Source organism: Nicotiana sylvestris, chromosome 7 (genome assembly GCF_000393655.2).
Source record: "Nicotiana sylvestris chromosome 7, ASM39365v2, whole genome shotgun sequence".
Classification (NCBI taxonomy): Eukaryota; Viridiplantae; Streptophyta; class Magnoliopsida; order Solanales; family Solanaceae; genus Nicotiana; species Nicotiana sylvestris.
The window spans coordinates 141669877-141692185 of NC_091063.1; the positions used below are offsets into that span (position 1 = coordinate 141669877).

General features: G+C 39.4%; 2 protein-coding genes across 2 annotated transcripts; both read right to left on the bottom strand.

Moving 5' to 3' along the window:
• Nucleotides 1-1024: 1024 nt before the first annotated feature.
• LOC138873863 (uncharacterized) lies at nucleotides 1025-4243 on the bottom strand. Its single transcript, XM_070152347.1, has 2 exons — nucleotides 3541-4243; nucleotides 1025-1104 (listed from the first exon to the last, which is right to left on the bottom strand). The coding sequence occupies exons 1-2, from the start codon at nucleotides 4241-4243 to the stop codon at nucleotides 1025-1027; spliced, it is 783 nt and encodes a 260-aa protein (XP_070008448.1).
• A 10047-nt stretch (nucleotides 4244-14290) lies between these two features.
• LOC138874201 (uncharacterized) lies at nucleotides 14291-19003 on the bottom strand. Its single transcript, XM_070152750.1, has 3 exons — nucleotides 18796-19003; nucleotides 18583-18708; nucleotides 14291-14611 (listed from the first exon to the last, which is right to left on the bottom strand). The coding sequence occupies exons 1-3, from the start codon at nucleotides 18910-18912 to the stop codon at nucleotides 14543-14545; spliced, it is 312 nt and encodes a 103-aa protein (XP_070008851.1). The 5' UTR covers nucleotides 18913-19003; the 3' UTR covers nucleotides 14291-14542.
• Nucleotides 19004-22309: the final 3306 nt, after the last annotated feature.

Sequence of the window (22309 nt, forward strand, 5' to 3'; positions counted from 1 at the left end):
CATCGGTCATCTCGATCCCTGTGCCTCGAGGTAAAACCTGCTCAGACAAAAAACAAACAAACGAACGAAATTTTTCTGCCCCAGTTTCACTAGGAAAATTTCGTGAGTTATTTGCCATAAAAATCTGCGGAATTGATGAGGGGATTGGAAACCCCAAGTCTAAAAGGTGCAACTCATTGATTGGAGCCCTAATGTCGGCCAAGGAAACATTCAACTCAGGGATTGGAGCCCTAATGTCGGCTAAAGAAAAATCGCTCAACTCAGGGATTGGAGCCCTAATGTCGGCTAAAGGAAAATCGCTCAATTCAGGGATTGGAGCCCTAATGTCGGCTAAGGAAACGCTCAACTCAGGGATTGGAGCCCTAATGTTGGCTAAAGGCGACTAGGGGATGGAGGCCCTATGTCTAAAAGGCACAGCTCAGGGATTGGAGCCCTAATATTGGCGAAATGTGACTAGGGAATGGAGGCCCTATGTCTAAAAGGTTCAACTCAGGGATTGGAGCCCTAATGTTGGTAAAAGGCGACTAGGGAATGGAGGCCCTATGTCTAAAATCTCAACTCAGGGATTGGAGCCCTAATGTTGGCAAAGGTGACTAGGGGATGGAGGCCCTATGTCTAAAAAGGTTCAACTCAGGGATTGGAGCCCTAATGTTGGCAAAAGGCGACTAGGGAATGGAGGCTCTATGTCCAAAATCTCAACTCAGGGATTGGAGCCCTAATATTGGCAAAGGTGACTAGGGAATGGAGGTCCTATGTCTAAAATTTCAACTTAGGGATTGGAGCCCTAATATTGGTAAAAGCGACTATGGAATGGAGGCCCTATGTCTAAAACCTCAACTTAGGGATTGGAGCCCTAATGTCGGCAAAAAGGCAAAAGATTGATTTTGGGGCTTCTAAACTACCCTTTTTTTTCTTTTTTTTTTCTTTTTTTTCTTCTTATCTATTTTCTTTTCATTCATTTTTTAGTAAAAAAAATGCAGGAAAGGACTTCGATGAGACTTCCCTTTTGGGTTGATTATTGTTGCTAAGACATTTCTAGTGCTTGCACATTTCTTTTTCCATTTTGGTTACACCTGCTTCTTGCATTGTTGCTTTGGATTGAACCTGTTTCAATTTTCAAACAAAGAACAATTGTTAGTTTGAAACGGTGGCCGGTTTTGTGGCCTTCATTGTTTTTGATCACTTGATCTCGGCCCAACTCTTTTGGCGAGAACCTCTGCCGCTTGCTGGCTTTTCTTAAAGATTGGTTTCTCTCCTAAAACCGAGGAACTCAACTTTTCAAAATTTATCATGACGGCTCAACCGTATAAGGCTTTGACCCTTTCATTTTAATCTGCTTCTAGGGGCTTTTGACTTTGGATTTCTTTTCATTTTCAATAACTCTGATTTCAGAGCATCGGCTATCATGGCCAGTTGGGATCGACTAGATGCACCCACTAAGGCTGGGTACTTTTCTTTGTACTTGGCTTTATTAAACAAAACCCTGTAAAACCAATCTTGCCACCCTTCTTCGTATTAGTTTTGGAATAGAGTTAGACCGAAAGGGATTCAAGGAAAAGTAAAGAAAGGACAAGAAAAAATGAATTTAAGGAGAAGCGTCCCTTTTGGGGGAAAGAAGGACTTATCTGGGGTGCATGCAGACTTCAATAGATATGACATGCTTCTTGGACTAGATACCCGATATGCACAACTATCCAACTCATTGTGAACCATATCTCAAAATCGAGAAACTTGGCCAGGACTCTTTCAGTGGTGGGGGTGTCTTTTTTTCGATCGACGGCGTCCTTTACGGGTTTTCGCCAATCGACCTCTCTCATTTCTCTTCTCACCGTCGCTTGATAGCACTCTTTACGAGTTTTCACTAAACAGGCTCTCTCATTTTCAATTTTTCTGCTCACCGTCGCCTTATGGTGCCCGTGTGGGTTTTCACCAATAAGACTCTCTTATTTTATTTCTCTCATTTTTATTGCATCGGATCCAAGTAGTTGTATCCTCTAATCCTTGAAAATTCTCACTGATTGATCGAAAGGACTTGAAAGGATTTGGGTAAAAATGATTTGGATCGAATTACAACTTTGGAACAATTCAAGCGGGATTATCGCAGGACCATTACAACATCTGCCCTAGTTTCATTGTTGAGGGAATTTGGATTTTTATTTTGGTGGGACTGAACCCCATAGAGAGACTGCCTACGTATCCTTTCGGAATCAAGTCGAACGTAGTTCAGGAAAAACATCTTCTTCTTTTTTTTTCTTTTTTTCAACACTTTCAAATTCCAAAGAGGGCAATCAAAGAAGAGTAACCGGCACAAACGGGTTTGCAAAGGGTATATAGTGTTTGGGTAACGAGAAATAAAGCCTCCGTCCTCCCAATCGAACAATGTTGTTGTTACAGAAAGACTAAACATAGTACCTTTTGATTGCATCCGCATTTACAGCTGCTTCAGGATCATTTCCTTCGATATCGCCCAGATACAATGCTCCCCTCGGCAATATCTTTCTGATGACATATGGGCCCTTCCAATTAGGAGCGAATTTTCCTTTTGCTTCCTGGTGATGGGGAAGAATACGCCTTAAAACGAGTTGCCCCACTTCAAAATTTCTAGGCCGCACTTTCTTATTTTAGGCACAAGCCATTCTTTGTTGGTACAACTGCCCGTGGCAGACCGCAGCCATTCGCTTTTCGTCAATCAAGGTTAATTGTTCCAGATGGGTTTTAACCCACTCACTGTCTTCAATTTCGGCTCCAACAATGATTCGGAGAGAGGGGATTTCAACCTCGGCGGGTATTACGGCTTCCGTGCCATAAACCAAAAGATACGGGGTGGCTCCAATTGATGTGCGCACAGTAGTGCAATATCCCAACAATGCAAACGACAACTTTTCATGCCACTGCCTGGAACTTTGAATCATCTTTCTCAAAATCTTTTTGATGTTTTTGTTTGCTGCTTCAACGGCACCATTGCATTTAGGCCGATAAGGAGTAGAGTTACGGTGCATTATTTTGAATTACTCACATATCTCCCCCATCAAATGACTATTCAAGTTTGCAGCATTGTCTGTGATAATAGTTGCAGGAATGCCAAAATGGCAGATAAGATTGGAGTGCACAAAATCTACCACAGCTTTCTTGGTGATAGACTTGAGAGTGATTGCCTCAACCTATTTTGTAAAGTAGTCAATGGCAACTAGTATGAATCTGTGCCCATTTGAGGCTTTTGGCTCGATTGGCCCAATGACGTCCATGCCCCAGGCAACAAATGGCCAAGGTGCAGACATATGATGCAGTTCTGTGGGAGGTGCATGAATCAAATCACCGTGCACTTCCGAACGAAACTAAAATAGTCCTTTTCCATGGTCATCTAGTAATAACCCGCTCGAAGGATTTTCTTTGCTAAAACGTACCCGTTCATGTGGGGCCCGCATACTCCCGCGTGTACCTCATGCATGATTCTTCCAGCCTCTTCTGCGTCAACACATCTTAACAAATTGAGGTCCGGAGTTCTCTTGTACAAGACATCCCCACTCAAAAAAAAAAAACCATTCGCGCGCCGTCTAATGGTTCTCTTTTGGTCTCCACTGGCTTGCTCGGGGTATTCTTGAGTTTTCAGAAACTTTTTGATGTCATGGTACCATGGTTGGGTATTTGGTGCTTCTTTAATTGTATTACAATAACCATGCCTTTCCCGAATTTGAATTTCCAAGGGATCTATGTGAGCATTGCCTGGATACGGCAGCATTGAGGCCAAAGTAGCAAGTGTGTCGGTTAATTCGTTGTGACAACGGGGAATGTACCTGAACTCTATTGACTTGAATCGCTTGCTGAGGTCTTCCACATGCTTCTTGCAAGGGATAAGCTTAACATCTCGGGTTTCCCATTCTCCTAGGGCTTGCCGGATAATCAGATCTGAGTCTCCCATGATCAACAACTCTTCGACATTTTGGTCGATTGCCATGTTTATACCCATAATGCAAGCTTCATACTCGGCGGTGTTGTTTGTACAGAAGAACTGAAGCTGAGCTGTGTATGGATAGTGCTGACCAGTGGGTGAGATCAAAAATGCCCCAATTCCAACACATTTTGCATTTACCGCCCCATCAAAGAACATTTTCCAAGCATGAGTGTCTTCAGATATTGCCTCAACTGAATTTACTTCTTCATCTAGGAAGTAAGTTATCAAAGGTTGGTACTCATCATCAATCGGGTTCTCAGCCAAATGATCCGCTAATGTCTGGGCTTTCATTGTCGTGCGAATGACATAGACTATGTCAAACTCTGTGAGCAAGATCTGCCACTTTGCTAATCTCCTAGTGGGCATTGGTTTCTGAAATATATACTTTAAAGGATCCAACCTGGTTATGAGGTAGGTGGTGTAAGCTTGTAAATAATGCCTCAGCTTCTGAGCGACCCATGTTAACGCACAGCAAGTTCTTTCCAATAAAGTGTACTTGGCTTCGTAACTAGTAAACTTCTTACTCATATAGTAAATGGCCTGCTCCTTCTTTCCAGTCACGTCATGTTGCCCGAGGACACAGCCAAAAGAATTTTCCAAGACGGTCAGGTACAAGAACAGAGGCCTCTCTGGCTCAGGCGGGACCAAGACTGGCGGATTTGACAGATATTCCTTGATTTTATCAAAAGCTTCTTGACATTCAACTGTCCATTTGATTGCTGCATCTTTCTTTAACAACTTAAATATGGGTTCACACGTGGAGGTCAACTGAGCAATGAAACGACTGATATAATTCAATCTTCCCAAAAAACTCATAACATCTTTCTTGGTTCTTGGAGGAGGCAAATCCCGAATAGACTTTATCTTTGTTTGATCTAACTCGATGCCCCTCCGACTAACTATGAATCCCAAGAGTTTACCGGATGGTACTCCAAATGCACATTTGGCTGGGTTCAGCTTCAAATCATATTTGCGCAGCCGCCCAAAGAATTTTCTCAAGTCCCAAACGTGGTCGTCCTGGGTTTTTGGATTTGATGATTACATCGTCCACATACACCTCTATCTCTTGGTGCATCATATCATGAAAAATAGCAGTCATGGCCCTCATGTAGGTTGCCCCAGCATTTTTCAGACCAAATGGTATGACTCTATAACAGTAAGTGCCCCAAGGCGTGGTAAAAGCTGTCTTTTCTGCATCTTCTTCATCCATTAACACCTAGTGGTATCCTGCGTAACAATCCACAAAAGACTGTATTTCATGTTTGGCGCAGTTATGAACAGGGATGATAGGGGAATAATCGGGGTAGGTTGGCAACTTATGGACCACTAAATCGACACTTAATCCTGGCATGTCATCGTATGACCAAGCAAACACATCTTTGAATTCAAACAAAAGTTGGATCAATGCGTCCCTGGTTCTTTCATCTGTATGAATGCTTATCTTGGTTTCTTTGACTTCTTCAGAGCTACCCAAATTAACTGGCTCGGTTTCATTTAAGTTTGGCTTAGGTTTATTCTCAAATTGTTCCATTCCTCGATTTATTTCCTTAAAAGCCTATTCTTCATCATATTCCAGTTCTTGGTTCATTATTTCGCAGTTAGACAACGTGTTTGGATATGGACATGAAGTCCACAAGCATGTCATGTTATTTAAAGCCGCATTATTAGAACTAAAAGAAGAAATAAGAAAAAGTAACAAAATCAGAAAGAATAAAGAGAGATGAACGATGAAATATTAATTTCATTTCATTGAATTATGAAGATAACAGGGTTCACATTAGTATTTAAAGACAGGAAACTAAAAGAAAAACATCCGAGTTACACCCTGAAATAACTCGTGATGCAGAAAAAGTGGCAGGACAGGTCTACCGGGACTCCCGCCTGATTGGGAATGGCGTAGCCTTCCAATTCTGCAGCTTGGCATTGGGTCCCATATATATCACCTCAGCGGTGCTTGAGCCCTCCCCTGGCTGGACCATGTGGGTTTCAAATAGTATCTTCCTTATTGCCCCACAGGTCTCTTCAATCTCTTCGGCAGTAAAAGCCTCATCTTCTTCTTTCTTCTGGTATTTTGGCTTGACAAATGTTCTGTACAGATGCGGAACTGGCTGAGGCAAGACCCAACCATCATTCTTTCTATCATCTGCCCATCTTATATCAGCTGGAGTGGGTCGGAAGCCTACCCCGAAGAAGTTTTCACTGGTGGGCAGGGTGATAAGTTCAACTATCCCTTGAAATGATTTCCCAAGTCCCTTCCCCAGTTTGAAGCCATGTCGGATCATTTTTTTGGCCACCATGATTGATGCATTAGAAAGGAAGGTTGGAGGCATGGTTTTCCTTCTTTGTACTGGTCTGCAACCATAATTTCAAAAGCCTTATAAACTATGTGCTCACTCCCCTCTCTTGCTTCAAGACATGGGACTGATGGGTCCCGATAAATTGATTGCTCATCTTCTCCGTGGACCACTATCTCTTGATCCTTATGCTCGAACTTCACCATATGATAAAGAGTAGAGGGTACAGCCCCCGCTGTATGAATCCATGGCCTCCCCAAAAGAAAGTTGTAGGATGTGTCCATGTCTAGAACCTGGAAGGTTATTTCAAAGTCTACTGGGCCAATGGTCAGAATTAGATTGATCTCTCCAATTATGTACCTTTTGATGCCATCAAAGGCACGTACACATACATTGTTGGGTCGGATTATTTTGGTCCCAATTTCCATGCGCTGTAGAGTCGAAAGTGGGAAAATGTCTACTCCAGAGCCTCCGTCCAACATCACCCTTTTCACGTAGTGCCCTTTGCATTTGACTGTTAGGTGTAAGGCTTTGTTATGTGCGGCCCCTTCTGAGGGTAAATCATTTTTTCTAAAAGTGATCTGGTTGATTGCGAAAAATCTTTCTGCCATTCTCTCCAACTGCTCTACAGAAATGTCAACAGGCACATATGCTTCGTTAAGGGTCTTGATCAATACCTTCTGATGTTCAGCGGAATTCATCAACAAAGCCAACAAGGAGACTTGTTCGGGAAATTTTCGAAGTTGGTCAATCACCTCATAATCTGTCATTTTCATGTTTTGGAAGAAAACCTCTGCTTCTTCAGCACTCACGGGCTTCTTAAGTGGGAAGCGCTTTCTAGTAGCGTTGTTCACCTCTTCCTAATTGGAATACTTTTCAACAGGGTTATTTTCTTGAACTTCTCCTGGGATTTTTTTGCCTTTATAGGTCACCACCGTTTTGTAGTTCCAGGGCACAGCAGTAGGATCTTTCATGGGCTTCTGTGGCGCGCGTCCAATAACCACGAGCTCATTCAGCCTCGATGGCTTAATTGGCCCCCGCATCACATAAACCCCATTGGGCACATACATCTGGGTTGTTTTATTCAACTCAAATCTCCTGGGAGGACTCAATGTCATCTGCTTTTCTTTACGGCCTTGAGGGATGTGGAGAACAACATCTTTGGGAGGCGTTGCCCCGGTCTCAACTTCAATTTTCTTCTCTGACTTTGGAGGGGTGGTTTCTTTCTTTATCTCCCTTTTATCTTGCTTCGAGGCAGCTTTTGGTTTCTTTTCTTTGTCAGCAATGGCAATGATGGCCTTCAATGCTGGGTCAAATTCCTTATCCTTACAAATCATTCCAATTACCGGCCCGTTGTTGTGGGCTGGCAGTGGGTTGTTGGTCACATTGGGAACATCTTCATCCTTTAGCACTATCTTTCTTTGTCCTATCAAGTTCTCCACGGCTCTCTTTAGAGTCCAGCAATCATCCGTGTCATGCCTTTCTGCCCCTGAGTGATAAGCGCATCGGGTACCGGCTCTGTAAGCGGGTGATGCTGGGTTTTGTCTAGTTTGAGGAACAGGCTGTAGCAGACCCATTTGAACAAGATTTGGTAACAGGATGGAGTAGGTTTCGCCAATTGGTGTGAAATTTGGCCTCTTGGGCGGTTCATGAGGGTGGAAATTATTTTGTGGAGGACGGGGGTTGTAGTGGGTTTGGTAAGGAGGTTGGTTTCTAGGAAATGGAACTTGATTTCTGTTGGCTTGTTGTTGTGGCCGGACATAAGGCTGAGCATTCATGACCGAGTATGGCTGAGGAGTATAGGCCAAATCTTGGTGAGGGTAATAGTGTTGCGGGGTCCTTTCTGAGAAAAGGGATCTGGGAGTACAGTTTCTCCTTGCACCCGACACTGCCATGAATGTTTCTTCCCTTTTCTTTCCCTTTGCTATTCCTCCAGACCCACCCTGAATGGCTTGGGAGGTAGCTCTGATAGCGGATTGGCTTAGAATTCGACCCATTTTTTAACCCATTTTCAACCATTTCGCCAATCTTGATAACTTTAGCGAACGATTTACCCATTGCGGACATCATATTCTGGAAGTAGTCAGCTTCCTGAGCTTGAAGGAAAACTGTGACCATTTCAACCTCATCTATCGGAGGCTTTACCCTGGATGCCTGCTCACACCATTTAACTGCGTACTCTCGGAAGCTTTCTGAGGATTTTTTTTTCAAGTTTGTCAATGAGTTCCTATCTGGAGCAATATCAATGTTGTATTGGAACTGCCTGACGAAATCTCTAGCAAGATCATCCCAGATGTACCAACGGGATATATCCTGGTCCATGTACCACTCAGATGCGATGCCCACCAGACTTTCTCCGAAATAGGCCATGAGTAGTTCTTCCTTTCCACCGGCTCCTCGCAGCTGCTTGCAATATCTCTTGAGATGGGTAATAGGATCACCATGCCCATCGTACTTCTCAAATTTTGGGGTTTTGAATCCCAATGGTAGGTGCACATGAGGGAACATGCATAAGTCGGCATAGGATACACTTTTCTGTCCACTCAAGCCTTGTATGCTTTTGAGACTCTGTTCCATACTCCTCATTTTCCTCACAATCTCTTCTTGCTCAGGAGTTTTGGTGGTCTTCTCTTGCCTCGCGGTGAACTCAATATGGGGTGGTTGCGGGTAAGAATAAGTAGGAAACTGAGGAGGTTCCACTTGGAAAGATGGTGCTTGAAATGTGAAGGAAGATGAATCAAAGTTAAGGCCTGGGTAAAGCAGGTTGTGTCGTAGCTGAACAAGGTGGCGCGGTGAATATGTTTGAAGCCACACTTGAAGCTAACACCTAGGGGCGAGACTCAGAAGGTGTTCCAGCAAAGTGGGCTAAAATGGTAGGATATCCCAGTGGGGTATTTGGATAACTTATGGGGATGTTGGAGGTCCCACTTGCCCTGGGAAAAAGCTCAGGGAATCCAGGGATCACACTTGGCGGTTCTTTTCCATTGGCCCAGGCGTCCCACATTTCCATCATGCGGAGACGCAGAATTCTATTTTCCTCAGTCGTTGCTGACTCAGAAGTCTGGATGGTCGAGATCGGACTATCCTCTAGAATAGGAACTGTTGGCAGAGGAATTTTCGAAGACATTTCAACACTTCCTTTTGACCTTGTGAAGTATGAATGTGAAGCCAGACTACCACAAAACCAACCACCTTACTATAGCAACTCTTGAAAAGTAGACAACAAACCAGTTAGTTTGAAACAAATAACACATAGGAAATCGCACGTTGGGGTGTGATGCACCTATACAGTTAAATGTGTTTCTACATGTTCCGCAACGGCTGCATGTTTCATCCCGGCTCTGCTTATTTTCCCAATTTCTTTTTTTTCCACTTTTTTCATTTTTCTTTTGGTTTTTTCTATGGGCTCTCTTTTTCGCATCCCTCTCTTATTTGAGTTATTTACAAAAAATCGTGACCGGATCCGATGAGGATTGCCTACGTATCACGACGCCGCGTGAATCAGATCATTACGTAGTTCAGGAGAAACAAGTGCGAAAAATAATGAAACAATTTTGGGAATTTTCAAATTTTCATTAATAAAACTCCTAAACTTTCTATTACAAAAGACTTCAAACTACTCATCTTCTTGGAATTTTGAAACTACCAACAGACTAAAAAATAATTTCCAAAATGCAGACTCAATAAGTGAAAAATCATGAATACATCAATGCTTTGACTCCTGGGGCCCGTGGGACATCATTCGGTCTCACGGGCCTATGTGCAAGATCCCCTTGAAGCCGCTTCAAATCACTAATTATCTGGCGGACAAATATCATTACAGCAGCAAAGAAAGTTGTCTGAGTCATATCCTCACATGCGTGGCATTTCATGACGGTGGAGTCGGAAATGACTCTAACCCTCTCTCGGACAATACCCTTTTCCTGAAGTAAACGCATGATTTGCTGATTCCGGGCTTCCAACACTTGAGAGTCATGATGATTTTGATTCCGCAATTGTTGTATATCTTCGTCCATTTGGGCCATCAAAGCATAACAATGTTCCCTATCGGCTTTAAAATTCCTGGCCTGTTTGTCCGCCTCACTTTCAAGGGTGATTAGCTTTCTCTTTAAATTGGCGATTGTCCCCTTATATTTTCTTTTCATTTGTCGCACAAACTCTGCCCGCCCTTCTGCATTCTCTGCCAATTGTGCTCGGACTTTTGCTAGACTAGCCTCAGATTTTTCTAGGTCATCTTGACACTCAAGTACTTTCTTTCTCAGACCGCTTATAAGCCTTTCATCTGCCCGGCTTCTTTCTGGGTTTCTAGCAGTTATTCTCATTTTATGGATTTGAGCTTTGAGAGCTTCGTTTTCCTGAGTTAGCTTTTTCTTTTCCCCTTCATCTGCGGCAGCTTGGATACTGTGGCCAAATTTGAGGTTCCTGATTTGTCCCTCTAATTTACTTATCTTAGCCCTATAGCTTTCTTCCTTTGCCAACCAGCCCCACTGCTCCTGCGAGTCGTTAGTGAATTGTTGGACATGAGCTCTCTTAGCAGGTCTCTCGGGCTCTCAAGGAATTTGAAATCTTTTGCCAAACCAAACCATATAATTGGGGTCCACCTCACCTCTAGCTAGATCCCGCATCATAGTCTTGGGTTCGAGAAATCTGCATTCATTCCAAACTGCGAACTCTTCCTTCTAGAAATACAGCCTTTGGGCCCAATTCGACAACATGTATACTCAAATCTTCGTCATGGGGGATAGTTCGAAATCTTCCTAGTTGGCACAAAACCCTGTGAGGAGCATATGGCTGAATGCTCCGGATGTCCATTAGGAGAAAGTAGCACACTTTAGCTGACATGTATATGACTTCGGTGGCAGGGAGCCATCCAAACGTCCACTTAATTTTATCCGAAGTTAAAGAACTCAAGCGGTCAAACCAAGCTTCGGTACCCTCTGGAAATTCAACCCCCGCCACTCGGCTTTCAAATTCTTCGATGCAATCCAAACCGGTCATGTCGTAGTTCATATACCCGACACAGTGGCAGAGATGTTCCAGTATCCACAGTTGTAGTAGTAAGTTGCAGCCTTGGAAGAATTTTCCCCCTTCTCGACAGATGGTCAAAGCTCGAAAATCTCAGATAAAATCAGGGGAACGCGTAACCCGCAATTTCCTCTAGCGTGGGTGTGAGCTCAAAATCATAAAAGCGAAACACATTGAGAGTAGGATCCCAAAAAGGTATCAGGGCTTCAATCACGTCCAATCTTGGCTTGATGTTAAAAAGTCCGACAAGACCACCCAAAACTTTTATCACAGTTCCTCGGCTACCTTTTCCTAGGTCATTCCACCACACGTGGAGCTGTAAGGGGATCTCTTCAAGAGCTGCGAAGGGTTCGTTTTCAATTGTGCTCATCCTGCACATTTATTAGGGTGATTTAATTTAAAAGGTTATGACTCATTTGGACTCAAGAAAAGGTTATCAAAATTCCATAAAAAATCCGGCTTTGCAAATACGGCCTTTCAGCACTTCGGGGAAGAAGATTTTAAGGTTGTGTTTGCTAAACAGCCAAAACCTAAAAAAAACTACTAAAGGTGGCTGTTCTTGCAAAACGGCCTTCCGGTGTCCTTTTGGGGACATTCAACCATTTTAGACAAGAATGACATCACCTTCTTATTTACAATCAAAACAAAAATTTTGTTCGTTTTTTTTTTTGGGCTACTTTTACAAAAATGAAGTTGGACCCTTCTTATGAAAGAAATGCTTCTAAAAAATGACATATTTTTGAATTTTGAATTTTCTTTCCAATTTTGAAAGAAGAATGAAAATATTTTTGAATTTTGAGAAGAAATTAAAAAAAGTATTTTTGAATTTTTTTTTAAATTGGGGTCTTAAAGAAAGACTTTTCTAAAGAAGGAAGTAAAGGAAAATATTTTTGGATGTTTTTGAAAATGGTGGGCCGGAACCGATGAGGTTTGCCTATGTATCTCACATCCGGTGAGAATCAGACCCGCGTAGTTCGCCCGTTTTGACGGAACAGGGGAAACATGGCAGTTGAAAACTTTGGCTCATTTGGAGATGTAAATAGCTACCTCTCGCTCCTATATTATTATTATTATTTTTTGATTTTTTGATTATTTTTTTTTATTTTCTTCCTCTGTTATAGAAGTCGGTCAACATGCAAGCCGAAATAAATAGATGCGTAAGTAGCACGTAAGATGCATCAGGATGGTCTTTTTTCATTTGGGTACACCTGTCCTAGACAGACCCAACCCCTGTGTTGAGTCTCCAAGGTCAAATGCACATGATGCAAACAAACGTTCCTACTAGGGATCCGGCATGAGGCTTGTTATACTAGGTTTAAAAACCTGGGTTTATTGTTCTAGACCTGGCTTACCCGAGCGGACAGCTCGAGCCGAAGGGATGCAGCGTACCGGGAATACAGAAGCTTCACCGGCTTTGCAACTTGTCCGAACCTCGTTCTAAAATTGGGATAAGACTCTAACAGAAAAGAAGTCACACGAAGTGCACACTTCCCAGATGATTTAGAAGACTCAGAGAGAGGAGGGTTTCGTAGCAATTTATATACAGTCCAAACAATATCAAAGCGGTAAAAGCGGCATTTAGCACATTAGGCTCAACATGTAAAAATCAGATAAAACAAGCCAACTATAACAGTTATCCTAAGCTTGAATTCTTGAACCCTGAACCGAAGTTCTGGGTTTGGGTCCCCAGCAGAGTCGCCAGAGCTGTCACACCTCCTTTTTGCGCACCTACCCCGAAGGATAAATGCGTGAAGGAGTTTTTCCATTTTAAGTGACATTATTCGAAAATGGGATTATTTATTTATTTCAGAGTCGCCACTTGGGATAGGTTTGGCTTTTGGTGTCCCAAGTCACCGGTTTATCTTGAATCCCAATTCGAGGAAAATATTCGACTTTTTTTTTGAAGTCTGCGAACCAGAAATTCTAAGTAAGGAATTTTGTTGATCCGAGGGAAGGTATTAGGCACCCCCGAATCCCGTGGTTCTAGCACGGTCGCTTAAATTGTTGTAATGGCTAAATATCTGATTTTAATACATGTTATAACTTATGTGCTTTTATTAACTTTAAACCGCTATTATTATTATTTTTTAGAGAATTGCAACGTCGTGAAAACGTGTCCCGAACCACGTTGCAATCAATGCACTCGTGGTTGTCAACATATTTCGACTTCGTTGAGATTTGGATTTAGGTCACATAAATGCGCACCCTAATTTAGGAAAAAGTAATATTATTAAAACATGCCTAAAGAGACTAACACGTTATTATCTTTGAGGAAGGTCGTGAAATTCGCTAAACGTCCCATCCAAAAATTCTAAGTATTTTTAATATATACATTTATGAGGACCCCACAGTTTGTGAGTTTTATTGGGCGAGGCTCGACTCATTTTATTTTTAAAAGGGCAAGCCTAAAAGCAACTATAATTTTTTTTATATTTTGTTTTGTCTCTAAAAAAGAAAATATCCTAATTAAAATGTTTCAGGTCTAATACGGGCCAAGCAATAGTTTTAAAATAAACGTGTCATTGGGCTCAAAAGTAAGCCCGAAGAATATGAATTGAAACAACGGTCCATTAACGAAAACTGTTCGAGCGCGGGCCTTAAAATTTGCCCAAACGAGAAAGGTATTTAATAGGCCCACTTCAAGACTTTTAATTAGCTACTGATCCTTGATTCTTACCAAACAGATTTCAACTTTTAAAAAAAAAAATGACGGCATGCTCAGTTATTTCACGCTATTGCAATATGCACTTGATAATTGAACGCATGGAATAATGATGTGTATTTATTTATTCCTACTGGAGATTGATTACTCAGCACAGGCTAACTAGTTTGATACTAGCTCGAACTAAACTTACTAGTCTAATACTTAACTTGGGCTTGACGTATGATAACATAATCAATTACTTCACGCTGTTCTAACTGCCTGCTAATTTATTACTAACCATGCAATCGTTTAATGACGAACTACAAAGGAGGATCTAATACTTAACAATCCAATAATTCACATGATCTAGCCAACTCGAAATCCATTTTTTTAGTCCAAATACAGTCTCATACAGTTCATTCGAATACACCCAGGAGCTTACTAAAATCATGCATTACACTATCAATGTGAACCAAACCAAACTAATTGTTAACTTAACCCAAAATCAGCCAAAAATAACCAAAATCAGTCTAGTAGTTCAATATAGTTCTTGACAACATAAGTAATCTAATTGGAGTATTAAAACTACAATAATTCTCAATAGATTCAGATTAACAAAGTTCCTTGTCATTGACTTTCTGGATCATTTATACACTTGAACCAAGATTCCACATTCAACTGGAGACAAAAGTGTACCTGAATTCGAGATTACAATGAAGAAAAAGAGTCAGTCGAGGCAGGGAAGATTAACAACAGCAATTTGAACTCAACAACCCCAAATTATGTCAAGCTTGAACCCAGAAACACATATAGAAATCAGGAGTGTTTTGAAATCGAACAACACTACTCAAATAAACCCAAACTCAACTGAACATCAACCAATGGACCCCAATTGAAAACAGCAGCAATCTCTCATACACTGACCCCAAAAAAACTGAAAGTGAACTCCTCTTATATGTCTAAGAATAAACCCTTTTGAGTTTGATTCCTGAATTTGATTTCAAAGACCAAACTTCAAACTCAAACTCTCACAGACTGATTAAAAATCACTAATATTCTTTGTGTTTTTGACCCCCGAAAAATTTCTCTCAATCTGAACTTTTTATCCTTTTTCAATTTTCAGTCCTCTTTATTAGTCCCAAACGACCTCTATTTATACCAAAGGCAGTCCCCTTTTTCAGCCCATTTTCTTTTACTTTTAACCTATTATTACTACCCCTTTATCTCTTTTACTTTCCAGCCAATATATTCTTCTAACTATGTGGGTTATTTACCCTTTTATTATTACTTACTATTGCTAATTTCAAATTAGTGAAAGCTAACTAGGCCCACCCCCCTATCAAGTGTCTTGTGTCATTTTTAAATCAAAGTGATGGGTACCTATTTGTTTAATCCATCCCTTTGCCTCCCCATTATGTTTGTCCCCCACTATTACTTAAATAATTTATTAGTTTAAAGGTATTTGAGTACTCTAACGGACAGACTACTTAAAATGACCATTTCAAACCTTTGAACTTCCCAAATTACCCCTGAGACCCCACTGTTATTTACCCTAGGGTTCCCTACTGTACATCATCAGCTATAACCAATTCAAAACCTAATAACTAACTAAATTGACTCCTAAATGAAACAAATAAATTGACTTCAAACCAAAATCACATCAACAAACAAAGGAGCTTAACAGAACATTGAAGTTGAAGCTAAAGCTGAATCAAAATTCATTGATACTTAACAGAAGACCCAATAACAGCATTACCATGAATCAGAACACAACCCTATTGAACTATCCAGGTCAAACTTCCAATCACCAGTGACACATTATGGGAATGATTAATTAATTTATAATTCCAAATTAAGTTAAATAGAGTGAAGGAAATCCTGTGATATACTGAACTTATACGAAAATTGATGAACATCAAAGAACAAAGAGCCACACATCACATATATAGGACAAACCTGAACCAATGCCAGAAAGTCTAACATACATTATTTAAACAAAACAACAAAAAAAAAACTACTGAAATGGACTATGAAATCAAGACCAGGATTAAAACTACTATCAGGTTAAACTAACTCACACATAACGAACTAATCAATAAATTGACCAAACAGTTTACAGCATATAACCAACAATTAGAGAACTTGGACCCAATAAACGGTCTGATGAGAAGGAAAGAAGTACTGAACAAATGACAAGAAATAAATCAAAACAAAGATACAATTTAAAACAGACAAACAAAACTATAGAAGGAAACAAAAGAAATTAAGAACTTACTGTTCTTTTCTCGGATTTTACCAGTATGCCCTTTCGAACTTGAGTCCTAGTCAGTATTATACGTCTATTTCGTGAGAAATAGGCCTACAATACTAAATAGAACCCAATCGACCCTGAAGCTTTGACACGTCTTGAACCGTTGAACCCTAGATCCGTCATTCGACGGTTTTTACTCATGTTCGAGCCAATTTGGTTAGGGATTAAAGACGAGGAGGTAAAGGAGATTATTGGGTGTTAGTCTGGGGTCAAGGGGACAGGCTAGGGCTTGGAGGGGAGATCTTTGATCGAAGATTCGAGAAGATCCAACGAGATTCGAGGGAATCTGTTGATGGTTTAGGGATGAGGGAAGCCTAGTGGTGGTGTGGTATTAATTAGGGGTGGATTGGGGTGGTTTCAGGGTCAGCTCGAAACTTCGATTGAAGATTCGAGAAGATGTGGGATGATACGAGGCAAATGGTTCATGGATTCGTGTTGTGGATGGGGAGATGGCTCAGGGGTGTCGTTTTGGTGGTCACCGGCGTTGCCGCCGCCGGGTTTCAGGCGAAGGGGAGGGGTGGTGGCTGGCTAGGGTTCTTGGGGTCGTCTGGTTCGTTGAGAGAGACGAAGAGAGGGGGGTAGCTTAGGGGGGGTGGGGTGTGTTTGAAAATATATATATATGATGGGTGAGTGAATCCAAGCCGTTAGATCTGATGAGATCAACGGTTTGGATCACTTCACTTATATAAAATAGGGTCGTTTTGGTCTCAGTGGGGGACTGGGTCGATCCAGGGAAAACGGATCGGGTTATGGGGTGAGGTCTTGGACCGTTGGATGAGGATGGATGAATGGTCGAGATTCGCTGGTCTCGAAACGACGTCGTTTGATGCGTCTTTGAGAGTTGAAGGTTTGGACCGGGTATAGGTCTCGTTTGAGCCTGATTTTGGCCCAAAATGAAATGGCCCAGTCCAAGCTTCTTTTCTATTTTTTGTTCCTTTCCTTTTTAATTCCTAGTTTAATTCCGAATTTACCAAAATCCTAAAATAAATTATAAAACAACAATTATATTACACAGACATTAATTGATTCTTAACAATGATTAACACACAATATCAAATATTAATTAAACAAAATCACACCATTAAACAATAAAAATGACAAAATTACCAAAAATAATATTTTTGTGATTTTTATTTTTCTTTTTTTTTAGAAACAACCAAATATGATTTAATTAATTCCTAATAGCAGAATAAAATCCTAAATTCATGCAACATATTTTTGTATTTTTAATTAAAAATAAACAATCACAGACAAAACTACAAATAACTATCCGAAATGCCACGCAAATTCTAAAAATTATACACAAAGACAATTTGTTTTATTTTTTGATTTCTTTTGGAGTAATTGTCGTGAGAGCAAAAATCACGTGCTCACACACAGGTGCTGGATAAAACTGCCACACAAAGATGGTCTCAAACTGAATGTTGTAGCTGGACTTTAAACCCGGTATCTTCATGATGTTACTTCTATCCCTCAATCACTCAACCACCCCATTGCCGACGAGCATAAATAATATTATGTGTCTAGATTCATTTAACTTAAATATTTGAAAATTGGAGAACATTTTCTACGATTCTGCAGAATATTATGCAATTATAGAAGAATACTTAACTTGCTAGAATTAGAGATTAACTACATAAGTATTATATTGTACTAACTAAGGAATAATTCCTATACGTTGTTAGTCAAGCAAGTCATTAAGAAGTTTTTTTCTCTTCCCTCTCCTTTCACAGTTGAGTATTAACATGATGGGTCTTGTCACTCCATATGACCAAATAAGAGAATAACTAGATATTGTATTGTACTAACTTAAGAGTTAAGACTAAGGAACACTTAAACAGGTCATTAAGCTTCTCTCTCCTTTCACAATAGCGTATAAACATAAAATGATGATGAGTCTTGTCACTCCATATGACCAAAATAATCCACCAGAAAGAATGTTAGAATGTTAGAGTTTAGGACCCAAGATAGAGAGATAGCTTTGTGTGCCAACAGCCAACCTTGATGGGTAAAGAAAAAAGTTAACATTGAACCCAACGACTGCCAGCCCTAAAGCAAAATTAGCTAACAGATGGTTGAAATCTGTTGACAATGTGTCTTGCAAATCAATATCACCAGTAAAGCACAATGATGAAAAAGGTACTTAAATCATTCTCATTCAAACATACTCCAAAACTTCCAATCAATCATACACATCACCACACAGAAAATGCAAATTTAACATCTATGGAGTATCTGGTTGTCAAAAAGTTCTTCTACCTCCATTTTCCAGAAATAAGATCGATGAAATAACACTTGGTAGAGTCGGAGTTCCCGTAATAAATGCAATAACGAGAATGGAAGAAACTTAGCTCACCAGAAGTACGGTGGTTGCTCCAACAGAAGAAGCAAGTCTTGCCCTGCCCACAGATTCCTCAATGGGAGGAGAGTGCCTCACTCCATACATCAAAAGCTGATAGCGGGGATAATGCTTGTTGCACTTCTGAATTTCACAAAAAAGAAAGAAAAAATGACGTTAGGAAATTTCAAAAAATTTAGTTCCAAGATTAAATTTTTATTTTAACAGCACCTCTGTTGTCCACTTAGTGAACCTCTTAAACCTATGGTGATCTTTCCCTACCCTTTTCACATAATTACTCCCTCCTGTTGCAGCTGCATCGATTAACCCGGAGAAAAATACCCACATTTTGCTGGGAAAGGTGAAAGGGTCGAATGTTTGTACAAGAAGGTTACGGGAAGGGTTTGTAAGGAGAAGGTTGGTATATAAAACACTTTCATCCTTTCTTTTTTCTTTTTTCTGTTTCTTTTAAGCGTTAATTTGCGCAGCCGTTTTTTGGGTTATTGTTAGGGGTGGGCATATATCGGTTAAAACCGATAACCCGAACCGTTAATTTTTTATTGAGTTATTAGGTTAACGGTTCGGTAACGGGTTAAATTTTTTTTTTTTATTGGGTTATCGGTTCGGACTCGGTTTGCATTTTTGTTATTGGGTAAAAACCGATAACCCAATAAGAATGATATAATTTACCAATTTACCCTTAAGTATATACTGGTTATTTATTTTCCTAATTCCCTCTTCACTCTTCAGTCTTCGGTCGTTTGTCTCTCAGTTCTCATTCTTGTTTCCGTCGCAGCCCCCAAGAGTCAAGGCACAAGACTCACCACCAGTTCTCCGCCAGACATCAGTAGATACTGCACAGAAGTGGGAGCGTGCTTTTGTTAAGAAACAACAAAAGTTGGCAGTTTACACGTTCTAGCAGTTTGATTTCTTTGTTTTATATATTGCAAAATTTTTTAGTTGTTTTATGTTATCGGGTAAACCGATAACCGAACCGATAACGATATATAACCGATTAATTGATAACCAATAACCAATATCTTATCGGTTTGGTTATCGGGTTATGATATTTGTAAACCGATAATCAATAGGCAAAACCGATAATGTTCAAAACCGAACCGAACCGACCGATGTCCGCCCCTAGTTATTGTATGTTACCTAAATCCAAGCCCCATTAATATTTTGATTTGATAAATTTTAAAGTTAAAACAGACAAACTTGCATTTGTTCTTTTTTTTTTAACATAAATATATACTCCATTTATCTTAAATCACGTTTTGGTGTTTGTAATTATTAATTCAGTTATGAGTAGTTAAATACACTATCACTCACCAAGTCGACAGGATATCAGGCCGTTCATATCTGTCGGTTATCAATTTGGACAAGAATCATAGTGAAACAAAGATCTTTTTATATATCAATTAAACCCCAAATACGGAGTAATTATTATATTTTTAACTTGAAGCTTGATCAATCAAGGGAGCTTATCGGTTATCAGATACTCGAATTGATACCCCGTTAGTCATATAATTACAAATCGTTCTCGAATCATTAATACGAGAGTCCGATACCAACAAACAATTAACACTTTTTTTTATTCGAGTTATCTTCTGAATAACCCTACTTGAATTCAACCTTTGTTTCAACAAAATCAACAGCAAATTTATAGGACGTAGGGAATACTTTGACGTTGTGATATAACAGAAATGTGATATGTCGCTGGTCATTGTAAAAATTGGTAAATTATGCTAAAACAGCCACAGTAAAAATAGTTAAATTATCATGAATCCCATAATTATAAAATAACCATCGCACATATAGTCATTTATCATAAATTAGCCAAATTGTCACGAATCCTCATAATAATGAATGTGTATATCATGACACTTTTACACGTTGTAAATGTTTCGCGAGGGCCCATTTCCTCAACTTAATTTGAATTGAAACATAGTTGACATATAATAGCAAAAGGGACAAAACAAATCTATATCTATATATAAAAGAGGAGAATTGAAAAGTGAGGTGGTATGTCTCTTTGGCCAAGAATCACATTTATTTTTTTTCTCAAATTTTTGGCTTTTTTCCTATTTTTCTCTATTTTGTGCTACACTAAAATATTCAAAAGTCACTTCTTAATTGTATTCTGTTAATTACACCTCCGTTAGACCGTTACTCATCTTCTCCCCAATTCTTTTTCAGTTTAGAAAGTCCAAAAGTCTCTATTACTAATTATCTAAATAATTTCACCTTCAATGACGACTACTATTATATATTTAACATGCCATCAATTCATGGGAAGAATATACAGATAGATCATAATCTTTTATCCCCAATCTTCATTTGTGCGTGGTGAGAATTCTCTTTATCATTCTCTACCAAATTTTTTTTGTCAGTTTGTCCCTATAGAATTGAGTTGATTTTTCTTATTTCAATTTACATAACTCGGTTACGATTTGTAGAAATGCTAATCTGTTTGCATACTGAATTGCTAAAGCTTTTGCCCTTTTTATGCCCCTTCTGTAATGGAAGGTGTTTTGTTATACAAACTTTTGATTTAGTTAGGATCATTATTTTTGTCTTTCCTTCTTCTTTTTTTTTTTTTTTGGATTTTCCCTGAAGGAAATATAATAAATTGGAGCTTTTTGCTCAAAGCATGCACTCTTTTACCTTTCAGTGGCGTTACAAATTAGAGAACAAATTTGTCATTATTCATGCCATATTATTTAAAGAAGAATGAGATCATGCAGTCTTCCATTATTAAGGTTTGGGACGTTACCTTACAAACTGAAGGATTGCATAACAAGTAAATTTGGTGGTGTACGTTTCTAATATAAGTGATCCAAGATGTGATTAATAGTTTTTTTTTTGTGATATTCTTTAAGCAATTTATTGACGGTAATGTTAATGTATCTTTTTTATAATATATTTGAATGTTAAATTTAAATTTAGTACGTCTCTTCTGGAAATTGAAAGAAGAATACTATTAAATTTAACCCTTTATGACATGTTCTTTGTATCAATGTTTGTACGTACAAGCTCACCATACTTTACTTAGAGAATTGCAGGTCCTTTTAATTTCTCCTTCTTTGTTTTTCTTTACTTTACTTCTTTAGTACTGTACAAGGTCTTTTTCTTTCTTTTATCTTGCTATGAAACTTGAAAATCATGATGACTGAATATTTTGTCCCTGAGATATTTATTTAAAGTTCTTGGTTTTATTTCTTCGTTTTCCTTGCTTAATTATTTTTTTCTTTGTGGGAAAAAATGTGGGCCTTTTACGTGATTTTGTGGTAGAATTTTTCTCAGTATGAAGAATAATGCTTCGGTACTTGGCAGAAGAGCTGAAGTATAAATCTATTTAGGTAGGCTATATTTTAAGAAAATTAATACCGACTCATTCATTTGGTGGGCTGGTGCTAATTATCGTGGCTGCTAAAATACATAGTACTAGAAGTTGTTGATTCTGGTTCGTAATATGGTGGTTTATGGATTATGCCCAGTGAAAGATAAACTCCAATCATTCTGATGATTAAGGTGGAGACAGTTATGATTTTTATTGTTAACATTTTGAATTTTTAGTTGCCTTTGTGAAATGGAAATGAGAATGACGACGACCGCAATAATGTGCTATGATTCTAACAGAATTATGCAGGGTGAATGTCAAGTTTGCGATAACCGTTACGGTAACAATAATACAAGATTGTTCTTCTTTGTTCTTCCTAATTAATTACGTAATTCTTTTCAT